At 43.2% G+C, this 12,107-nt stretch overlaps 1 protein-coding gene across 2 annotated transcripts in view; it reads right to left on the reverse strand.

The window, feature by feature from the left end:
- The window catches only part of VSTM4 (V-set and transmembrane domain containing 4), a 106,454-nt gene that overhangs the window by 46,817 nt on the left and 47,530 nt on the right, over positions 1-12,107 (reverse strand). For both annotated transcript variants that reach the window (XM_060191366.1, XM_007526480.3), the window contains one exon: positions 11,878-11,985. In XM_060191366.1, coding sequence (XP_060047349.1) covers positions 11,878-11,985 — 108 coding nt within the window. The remainder of the gene's footprint in view (positions 1-11,877; positions 11,986-12,107) is intronic.

The following is a 12,107-nucleotide window of genomic DNA, read 5'->3' on the forward strand; positions in this document are numbered from 1 at the left end:
ATTTTCCTCTCCTCTCCTCTCCTCTCCTCTCCTCTCCTCTCCTCTCCTCTCCTCTCCTCTCCTCTCCTCTCCTCTCCTCTCCTCTCCTCTCCTCTCCTCTCCTCTCCCCTCCCCTCCCCTCCCCTCCCCTCCCCTCCCTTCCCCTCCCCTCCCTTCCCCTCTCCTTTCCTTTCCTTTTGTAGGACAGAGAGAAATTGAGAGGGGAGGGGAAGGGGGGAAAGTAGAGAGGGAGACAGAGAGATAACTGTAGACCTGCTTCACCTCTTGTGAAGCAATCCCCATTCAGATGGGAAGGCGGGGGCTCGAACTGAGATCCTTGCACGGGTCTTTGTGCTTTGTACTATCTGCATGCACTTAACTGGGTGTGCTACTGTCCTGCCCCCAGCCACCTATTATTTGTACATTAATAAATACTCCTCTAAGTGGGGGTCAAGGACTAATGCAAGGATCCCAATTTGAGCTCCCGGCTCCCCACCTGAAGGATGGTCACTTCACAATCAGTGAAGCAGGTCTGCAGGTTTCTATATGTCTCTCTCTGTCTCTGTCTTCCCCTCCTCTCTCCATTTCTCTCTGTCCTATCCAACAATAACGACATCATCAACAACAATAATAATAACCAGAACAACGATAACACAACAAGGGCAACAAAAAGGGAAAAAAATAATCTCCAGGAGCAGTAGACTCATGGTGCAGGCACCGAGCCCCAGTGACAACCCTGGAGGCAAAAGAAAAGAAGAGGAGAGAAAAGAAAAGAAAAAAAAAGAAAAGAAAAGTTTAAATACTCCAAGAAGCTTGGGATTGATGGCTCATATTTGACATTGTCCCAGCTAGAGATATAGATGTATGTGTTCCACCTGACATCTTCTGATCAACTCTATGGTGACTGGCTATGGTTACTCTCTCCACTGTGGTATGTGTCTAATCTAAGGGCCTTGGCAACTGGCTAAGGTTCTCAACTTGTGCATCTCCACAGTACACCATTTAAAAGCTATGATTAAAAATGTTTGAAAACTAGAACTTGTGCTCTTATTTAATCTTCACAACAACCTTCTCATTATACCTTTGTAACAGTGGAGGATGCTAAGACACAGATAGGCTAATGACCTGCTCAAGGTCACAGTAGCTAATGTTATGGACAATATTGTACCCCCTCCAAAAGTCTTATGTTGAAGACCTAACTACCAGTACTTCAGACTAAGACTATTGTATTTGGAGATGGGAGTCTTTAGAAAAGGTGATCCCACTTAATGATGGTCTTCTTGGTCACTTTCATGCCACCCCATCACCTGGGGCCCTAGTCAGGGAATTCTTGGATTCCCCCATAAATTCAATGGGCCTAGATATTCTGATGTCCTCTATTCAGATGTATCTTGCTGAGGAAGCAGGAGAGCAGGTTCTGGAATCTTCTAAAAGATCCCTCTCTCCACCCTCACTGGTCATTCCTACCAGGAATATTATCTTAAGCCCTCTTGTAGGCTTCTTCAGAACTGTGCCCTCGCTATGAAATACCAATGGCAAGGACTGCCCCACTCTCTGAAGGGAAGCTGAGTCATCCTACTCTGCCACTCGAGGAAGACTGGTCCTGAAATGAGTGCAGCTTAGAATGTTCCCACCTGTGACCATGGACTGTGAACTCAAACTGACAGGGACTCAGACGTTATATTTAGCCCCTGTGCTAAATATAAATACCTATGGTTGGAGCTGGGTGGTGGCACACCTAGTTGAGCGCACATGTTACAATGCATAATGACCTGGGTTCGAGCCTACAGTCCCCACTTAACAGGGGAAAGTTTTTTAAGTGGTGAAGTAGTGTTCCAGGTGTCTCTCTGACTCTCTTCCTCTCTATCTGCCCCTTCCATCTCAATTTCTGGCTGTCTCTATCCAATAAACAAATTAATACAAAAAAAGATATAAGCCCCACATCAGATTGATTAGCTCCAGTTAATTATATTTATAAATTTTCTTAAATTTTGGGAGCTACTGTCTGCTCTGATCCAGCTTTCTAGTCCTATTCTCAACTCTAACACTATCTTTCCAGATAATAATTTTAGTCCACCTGTAGGTTAGTTAGCATACTCCAGCAAAAATTATCAGCCATGGGCCCCTAGGAACATACCTAAAATAGACTTCCTAGCTTCTATCCACCCTAAAATCCTTATTCCCATCTGCTCTAATCCTACTTTATAGTTAAAAAAAAAAAGAAGAAGAAGAAGAAGAAGAAGAAGAAGAAGAAGAAGAAGAAGAAGAAGAAGAAGAAGAAGAAGAAGAAGAAGAAGAAGAAGAAGCTATCAGTCTGATGCAAAAACTACTAGTCATGGGCCCCTTGGAACATACCTAAAAATAGACTTTCTAGTTTCTTCCCCTAATTTCATCTGCTCTATTCCTACCTTTGGATTCCTGTTTAGTAAACAATTTGTTCTACTTTGTATCTTACTGTCTTTCAGTCACCAAGTTGCAGACGTGACTATGATTCCATCCTGACTTCCCTGGGCAGAAGATCTCACCAGTATGTCTCAAAGTCTCACCTCTCCAGAGTCATACACCACTAGGGAAAGACAGAAACAGGCTGGGGTTATATAGATCGACCTGCCAACATCTAGGTCCAGTTGAGAAACAATTACAGAAGCCAGACCTTCCACCTTTTATACCCCATAAAGAATTTTGGTCCATACTCCCAGGGAGGGATAACGGATAGGGAAACTTCCAGTGGAGGAGATGGAACACAGAACTCTGGTGGTGGAAATTGTATGGAATTGTACCACTGATATCTTAAAATCTTGTTAGTCATTATTAAATCACTAATAAAAAATAAAAATAAACTGTCCTTTTAATAGTTTAGGTGTGGAAGGTTGCAGGGAGGATGTTGGGACCACACCAAAGCAATAAATCAAAGAGCCAAGGGAACCACTAGAATAATCAGAGCTCAGCCCTTGGCCACAAGGATTGGTGTTTTCCAGGGTGACTCAGAGCTGCAGAGATCCTGGGGTGGAGTTCTGGGCACCCCAGCACTATCAAAGAACAAGGACAAGGATTCCGCTCCAGAGGGAACCGGAAAGCATGTTTGTGCTTGGCCAGTCACACTGGGGTACAATTAACTTTGGCTCATGTAAACAAAGAGCACCCCAGGAAAACAAGGCAGTATCAGACTAGGCGGAGGAACAGAAAAGGCTGAGAGAGACTAGTCCTATGGTTCTCTGGTTACTGGGAGGGGCTTTATATTGGGTCTCAGTAGGTGATGGAATCAGGAGTGGGTCAAGATATTCTGATGTCCTCTCTTCAGATGTATCTTGCTGAGGAAGCAGGAGAGCAGGTTCTGGAATCTTCTTTGCTTTCCAGGTGTGTTTGAGCATCCTGCAGACCTGGAGACCAGGCAGCACCCTATGTGCTGGCCTTTCTCTATGTGCATAGAGTATGGAAGACCCAAGATGTTTGTACAGAAAACCCAGAAACTTCCAGTATCACAAAGAAGACTACATTTCCATTGGTCCCATATTAGGTCTGGGACCTACTCTAAGCAGTAGTCAAGCACTTCAAATATAGTAGTTACTGTTTGTATTTGCTTTTTAGTGAAAGACTGAAGCACTTCTCTGCCATTTATGATGTTCTATTTGCTTTTTCCTGTCTTATCTTTATGTGGTGCATGGGTCTGAGCCCAGGACCTCATGCATGCAAGGTATACACTCTACCACTCAGTTATTTTCCTAACCCTATTGTAATTAATTTAAAGAGCATGATACCAAATTCTTTTTTTAAAAAATATTTACTTATTTATTTTTATTGCCCATGTTGTTTTATTGTTGTAGTTATTATTGTTGTTGTTATTGATGCAGTTGTTGTTGGACAAGACACAGAAAAATGGAGAGAGAAGGGGAAGAAAGAGAGGGGGAGAGAAAGATAGACACCTGCATACCTGCTTCACCTCCTGTGAAGCAACTCCCCTGCAAGTGGGGACTCCCCTGCAAGTGGGGGCTCGAACCGGGATCCTTATGCTGGTCCTTGCACTTGGCGCCACTTGTGCTTAACCCACTGCACTAACATCTGACTCCTGATACCAAATTCTTACGGGCTGTGCACTGAATGTAAGCTGAGTCATGTTAATGCTGGTGAATTAGTTCACTTGGGTAGTGTGTTGGTCTGTCGTATGTGCAACGTTGATTCAATACCTGGCCCCACTGCACTGAAGAAAACTGGTGCTGTGGTCTCTCCTCTTTCTCCATATGTATGTCATGATAGTGTTAAAATAGTGTCACTGACTCTCAGTGATGCAATTTCTGATAGTCAGTAGGCTACGTGGATACATGTGACTAGCCCTGGAGGAGCATAAGCATTTCCAAAGAGAGCCACAACCACCTTCAGCTAATCTATAAAAGGATAAGCCTTCTGGGACACTGCCTGACATAAGGGCTGTATGCTATTCCTGTTCTAACTCTGGATCTTGCTGGAACCTGCTACTGTGGAATTGCCACCTTCTCCTGACTCCCAGCCACTGCCCATCTGTCAGGCAGTCCCCCTGCTCCATCCTCCATTGCTGACACTATGGCCTATTTACATAATCATTGTTTTGCCTGAAAGATTCCCCACCCATTCCTTTGGTCTATCTTCCTTCTACCTCAAGACCTGTCCTGCCTGCAAGGTGTATTAATTCCACCAGTTAAAAGCCTAGCAACTATTGCTACAGAAGCTTTCTACCTTCCCGGTCTTTCGTTTTCTCCACCCCCTTTCCTAGCCATTTCCTTTTCCAACTTGCCACTTCCTGTTCTAAATATATAAAAGCGTTGTCTCTGATCAATAAAGACACATTGCATTCCCGCTCTGCCATGAATTCCTGGTCTCTCTCCCGTGTCGCTGAGTAAGCAGCAGCCCAGGTTGGCTCCAGTCAAGTTCTCTCCAACCCAGAGGACACGTGCCCAGGAAGAAACACCTTCACGCTAGCCTGGCACCCATCCTTGCTCCATAAATGGTATAACATTCTTTGGGAACTAACTTTGTTGCCTGGGTAACATCCCATAACTGTGCCATTGTTCAGACTGGGCATGCCCTTAGAATTGGGAGTCATCAGGTGCAGAGGTCTGCCTGCCTGGCTAGTGAGACCCGAGGGAGAGAAAATGATGTCACCCAGTCATGTCATCTCATCTGTAACCGGAGGTAGACTCCAGGGTTCAGAGTGGTCTCATCCTGGAGCTCCACTTCTAGTTAATTCCAGTTGCTGTGGCTGCACAGAGGCGGCAGAAGATACTAAGATCCCAGCATAGATTGCAAATTACTGATATTGTTTGCATTCATTGTATTTGGAGTAGGTTCGTGATGACCAGTCAGGACTTAAGAGGTTACACAGGCACTGGTGCTAACTATATATAAATATATGGCTACGGATTGGGTGAATTGAGGTAAATAGTTACTTTTATTCATAGAATTTTTTTTCAAGAATGGAAGATACCCTCTACCCTAATCCAACTTTCTAGCCCTTTTCTTTACTCTAGCACCAAATTTCTCAGACAATATTTTTATCCAACTTCATGTTAGCTATCAAACTCAGACAAAAACTATGATAGTCATGGGTCCCTAGGAACAAGCCTAAAATGGACTTCCTAGCTTCCTTCCATCCTAAAATCCCTAATCTCATCTGTTCTGTTTCTACTTTTTGATTCCTGTGATGATAGATATTTGAAACATTTGAGCGTTCTCCAGAGTGTATCCTCTGGATAAGAGATCACCCAGTGGCAGGAAAGGCAAATGCTCTTAATTTCAACTATTTACCCACAAAAGGTTTTTTTTTTTTTTTTTTTTTTTGGGACAACCTAAGCAAGGCCGTGTTGCTCAAATATCTTCTATGCTTTTAGGTCTCTTTTGTCATCCAATAGACTTAAGAAAGCAAGGTGGAAAGAGCCCTGCAAACCAAGCCTTCAATGGAATCCTGAGTTTCCTCCTTGCAAATCTGTTTGCTAACCTGCCCCCTGAAAGGTTGTTGGCTCTGAGATGAGGCTGCCTTCCTGGGTGTAGTAAAGGAGACAGATAAGGGTGGAGGGTAGATAGCATAATGGTTATGCAAAGAGACTTCCATACCTGAGGCTCCAAAGACCCACATTCAATCCCCTGCACCAACATAAGCCAGAGCAGAGCAGAGGAGTGTTCTGATGGGCTGGGGAGGGGGGGGGGAAGGCAGAGAGAGAGAGAGAGACCTGTCACCAGAGGATGGCTTCTGTTGTGATCCTGTAGAGAAAGACATAATGTTCAGAACTGTAGGGGGTAGGTTTTGGGGTGCTTTGCAGTATTTGAGCAATCTACCTATGCCCTGCCTACTCCTACTTCCTCAGCTGTGAAAGAGAATAAAATACTAGGTTGCAGGAAAAGGATTAGAACAGAAACAGCACACACAGAGATGGCATCCTGTCATCCATCCCTCCCTCCAGTGGGCCAGTTCCTTGGGGTTCCTGGAGGCCTTGCTTCTTTCAACTAAGTAGACACAGTGTCAGACTGAACAGCCTGCTCAAAGGTCAAGGTGGACTCACCTCCTGAGGGGCATGTAGAACTCTTGGCATGTTTGTGATTATCACACTCTTAGGGTACACAATTCACAGTCAGAGGGCAAACATGCTGGACAGCCAGCATAGTCTACAAAAGCATTTTTGTCCCATGTGACTGAATCCTCCCCCTGACATTCATACAGAAAAAAAAAAAAGAAAAAGAAAAAAAATGGAAATCAGTTCTTGGGATTTAAGTGTGTTTGTATTTTTTACATAGACACCTGCGGTATATGTTTGCTTCATCCTAAAGCATAGTGGATATTTAAAATACAAAAAATAAGGCAAATATTTAGAATATAAAAGTCAACATAACTGTATATGAAATTTTACTTTTGAAGTTCCATCAATGTGGCCAGTGCCATCCCCAGATGTTAAGGCACACCTAGGTCAGTCTCTACTTGTCCCTGTCACATGTGTGTTGAGTCTTCACATAGACATACAGGCTTTTTATTTAGTCTTTATTTCTAATGTAAGCATATATGTGGCTGCATTTAAAAAATTTTCAAATATAAAAGAAAATTATGTTTTCCCAAATCCAAGGCTATTCAGGATAAAATGGGTTATACTAAATTTATTATGTTATGAATTATTTTCCTCATTATATTAGTTAGACTGAGTAATAGATTTTTGTTGATACAGGTATAATATCTTATCTATTGAGAAAAGTAATATGGGCATTTCAGTACATTTGTGGTAGTGATCAGGGAGGTGACTCAATGATAGAGTACAAGACTTTTATATGTGGGGTCCCATGTTTGATCCCTGACACTATGTATGCTAGAGTAATACATTTTGCCTATATATCTACCTGTCTGTCTGTCTGCCTATATATCTATCTTCCTCTCTCTCTCCATCCCATCATACATCTGTCTATCCATCTACCCAATCATCTATCCATTCATCCATCCATCCATCTATCCATCTACACATCTATCACCTATTTATCATCTATCTATCTATCTATCATCTATCTATATAATTTATCATCTATCATATCTATCTATTGGTCTATCTCATTGATTGATCGGTTGATATCTAAACATTTTCTTTCTTTTTTAAAAACATTTATTTATTTCCTTTTTTGCCCTTATTTTTTTTGTTATTGTTGTTGATGTCGTCGTTGTTGGATAGGATTGAGAGAAATGGAGAGAGTAGGGGAAGACAGAAAGGGGAGAGAAAGACACCTGAAGACCTGCTTCACCACCTGTGAAGCGACTCCCCTGCATATGGGGGTCTGGGGGCTCCAACCAGGATCCTTGTGCTGGTCCTTGCACTTTGCACCACATGCAATTAACCTGCTGCGCTACAGCCCGACTCCCTAAACATTTTCTTTTATAAAATACTTGTGTAAACAACAAGAAAACAAATAACCCCATCCAAAAATGGGGAGAGGACATGGACAGAATATTCACCACAGAAGAGATCCAAAAGGCCGAGAAACACATGAAAAAAATGCTCCAAATCTTTGATTGTCAGAGAAATGCAAATAAAGACAACAATGAGATACTACTTCACTCCTGTGAGAATGTCATACATCAGAAAAGGTAACAGCAACAAATGCTGGAGGGGTTTTGGGGTCAAAGGAACCCTCCTGCATTGCTAGTGGGAATGTAAATGGCTCCAACTTCTGTGGAGAACTGTCTGGAGAACTCTCAGAAGGCTAGAAATGGACCTACCCTATGATCCTGCAATTCCTCTCTTGGGGATATATCCTAAGGAACCCAACACACCCATCCAAAAAAGATCTGTGTACACATATGTTCTTAGCAGCACAATTTGTAATAGCCAAAACCTGGAAGCAACACAGGTGTCCAACAGCAGATGAGTGGCTGAGCAAGTTGTGGTACATATACACAACGAAATAATACTCAGCTATTAAAAATGGTGACTTAACAGTTTTCAGCAGACCTTGGATGGAACTTGAAAAATTCATGTTAAGTGAAATAAGTCAGAAACAGAAGGATGACTATGGGACGATCTCACTCTCAGGCAGAAGTTGAAAAACAAGATCAGAAGAGAAAACACAAGTAGAAACTGAACTGGAATTGGCGTATTGCACCAAAGTAAAAGACTCTGGGGGGTGGGTGGGGGTAAGAAAACAGGTCCAAGAAGGATGACAGAGGACCTAGTGAGGGTTTTGTTGTTATATGGGAAACTGGGGAATGTTATGCATGTACAAACTATTGTATTTACTGTGGAATGTAAAGTATTAATTCCCCAATAAAGAAATTTTAAAGATAAATAAATAAATATCTTAGAGAATTCATATATATATTATAAAAGAGAGGTACTGAGCAGGATAAAATTAATAATGACCATCTTTCAACTTTACTGGTCAAATATGGTCTTTGCACCAGCAGTGGTAGAAATGCCTGAGATATCAAAAATACAGTATCTCATCTCTGCTCCAGGCATACTGAGTCAGTCTGCATTTGAGCAGGTTTCCCAGTGAACACCTTGTTTCTGATGGCTTGGTCGGTGAAGCCCTTATGTTTCTGGGTTCAGGTGAGGATAACACCAAGGTTCCCCCCAAGCACAGTTCTCTGTCCTTTAGCTCCTCAACCACAATGGGGTGGTACCAACCCAGCCAGAGCTACAGGAGGCCAGCCTGCCAGCAGAAGTTACACCCAGCCCAAAGTCTCCCAAGGAGCTGTAGGAGTCAGGGACTGCTATTTGGGAGTGAATTTAGCAATTACCCCTATGGAAACTTGAAGGGAAATTCCTTGGAAAGGTCAGACTCCAGCCAGCTGAGATTTTCTTAAGTAGAAACATGGGATGCTTGTGATGGTGCTGAGGACTTGAACTCTACTGCTCTTTGTTTCAGTACTGTACCAAGTCCCTCACCTATATTCTGTCAAGTGGGAGCAATACAGACTGCTATCCTGGATCGGTGGCGAGGATTATATGAGGACATGGTGCTCCCCTGCAGCAGATGCTCAGGTAATGCTCCAAATAGCTCAGCAGGGACATCATACATAGATGTACACGGGGCCATCTGGAGCTTACTCAAGGGGCTGCAGGCTGCTGGGGTCCAGTTTTTGTCTGTTCTGTGTAAGACCTGTAAGGTATGTCTTGTCTGCCCTTCTTAGCTTTAGAAAAGGATGTCTTCTGACCTCATCACCTTGCTTTGTTTCCTAATGCCTAACAGACCTGCACCTTGGGGCAGATTTTTCTGTCATCCCATGAGCCCAGGGAAAGATGTCTATAGAGAAAAATGGATTTGGAAAGAGCCTATGTTGCTCCAAACTCCAACAGTTGAGAGCAGAGCAGCTGGGAAACAAGCCCATTTGTCCACCATTTGTTAAGCAGCTGTCATGAGCCACATTCCAGGAAGAATGAATCAGATGCAGGATCTCTGCCTTATACCCTGTCCTCTCAAAGAAAGTCAATTGCATTTTGTGGAACATATGCTTCAAGTTCACAAAAGTAGCCTTGTGTCTGGAACAGAAGAAAGGCTCAGCTGTGGTGGTAGAGATGGGCAAATATCCTAGAGGAAGGTTCTCAGAGCCTAGCATAGAGATATCCTCAGGCCTGGTGGGAAGGGCCCCAGAAGTAGAGCAGAAAGAAAAATCCCTGGTAGAGGCTACAGTCCCCCTCATCTCTCTCAGATATCCTTTGTCTCTTTCCCCTCTAGTACCAACAATCCCTCCCTACCTGTCTCAGGGCCCTGGAAGTAGTTCTGTGTACTGTCCTCTGGCTTCTGGCTGGTGTGATCAAAGGGAAGTAGTAACAGGACATCTGAGAGAGAGGAGGGAGGCAGGGAAGGAAGGAGGGAAGGAGGGAGGGAGGGCTTGTGAACATATGCTCCTTTCTCCTCCTCCCCCCCATCCCCCCTGTCCAAGACGTATCCTGGTTTGGCATCGCCTGAGTCACACTTTTAAGACTGTTCTTACCAAGAATCTCTTCTTCCCATACTCTCTAAGGTCTAGTGTGGAAAGATCCACTCTCCCTGGGTCCCTTTCTTAGTCCTGCCTGCAGCTCTGGGGAAACCCCAACCCCAACCTGGAAATTCTTTCCAGTTTCTTGATTTGAACTTGAGTCCTGAATACTTAATGCTCCCCAGCTTTATAAACTTGGGCTAAAAGTTATAGTTATTATGTGTAGATACAACCACCTGTCGTCATAAATATAAGACACTTAATAGGAGCCAGAATGTCTTAAGTGTGTGTGTATTTAATTCTCACAACAATTCTAGAAGTTGGTGTACTAAAAATGCACGAGTAGTTAAGAAACTTGTTTCAACACTCTACTTAAAGTGTCAGAGCTAGTGTAATATTTTTCTTCATTATTTAGATGGTGACATGACTGATAAGTCACCAGCTAGGAAGTGAAGCGTCTCAACTTGAGCTAGAGTTGATCTAATTCCAGAGTCAGCTCTTACCCAGGTTATCTCTGGGAGTTAGGGCATTCTCATTTGCTTCAACAATTCTGACTGGGCTTCTGTTAGGAATTTAGATAAGAGCTAATAGAAATGTGAAACTGAGACTTGGTGAGAGTGACATCAAAAAATGAAAGCAGGTATGTTAATAGGAAGATAGGAGTTAGAAGGATTACTAAAAATTACTAAGAATGAAAGGGTAACTGGATAAGGGGCTGAGGACAGAGTCCGGGGGAACAGGGACACTGATAAGAAAGGAGACAGTAAGAAATAAACACCAGACTAGACAGGAAAAGAAGGAGGGACTTTCTGTGTCCCATCTGCCTGCCAGGCTTGGCATCAGGCATCGTAATTAAATTATGAATACTCACAACATACAATCTAAGGCAGGTCTCATTTCATTTAAAAAATGGGAAAATAAGTTAAGAATAGTCAAGGAACTTGTTTAAACACTTCAGTCTTAAGTGTCAGAGATAGTGTTAACCCTAGGTGCAGCTGACTAACAGACTTTTCTAATTTTTTTTTTTTAGACAGAGAAACAGAAAGGCAGAGAGAGAGAGACTATAGCACTGAAGCCTCCTTCAATGCAGTGGGGGCTGGGCTTGAGTCCGGGGCATATATATGGCCAAGCAGCACACTATCCAAGTGAGCTATTCAGTGAGGCCTACTAACAGGCTTTTCTGGGAGAATCAGAGGTGAGGGTCTCAGAAACTGATGGGAAGGGAAATGTAAAGGACTCAACAGTGGTCACAGTTGACTTCAGCGGAGTCTCAAGGAAGTATATCTGTTCATTCACTCTGCTCACCCTCAGCAGTTCCAGCAAATAATAATGGTAATAACAGTAATAATTGACAGTAAATAATCACTGACTGGGTTGCACTTGTTAACCAAGGTGATATTTAGCCCAAGCTCTTCTGGCTGTCTGTGGGTTGGTTGTGTTCCCTTCTCAGACATGATCTTTATCTGGCCTCTTACCTCTGGATTTCCTCTTGTTAAACACAGACTGCCAGATGATGGTCAGGGTGAAGAGCAGAACACTGAGAATCCCCACACAGCACACGAGCACAGCATACATGTAGAGGTCTGAAAAGCATGAACAGAGCAGGTGAAGGGTGGGTCACCACATCAGAAGAGAGCTTTTAAATCAAACACACTTCCTACAAGGCAAAAATGCAAAACCAAAAGAACCACAAACCTAAGTGTAA

This window comes from Erinaceus europaeus, chromosome 1 (genome assembly GCF_950295315.1).
Source record: "Erinaceus europaeus chromosome 1, mEriEur2.1, whole genome shotgun sequence".
In the NCBI taxonomy this organism is placed as follows: domain Eukaryota; kingdom Metazoa; phylum Chordata; class Mammalia; order Eulipotyphla; family Erinaceidae; genus Erinaceus; species Erinaceus europaeus.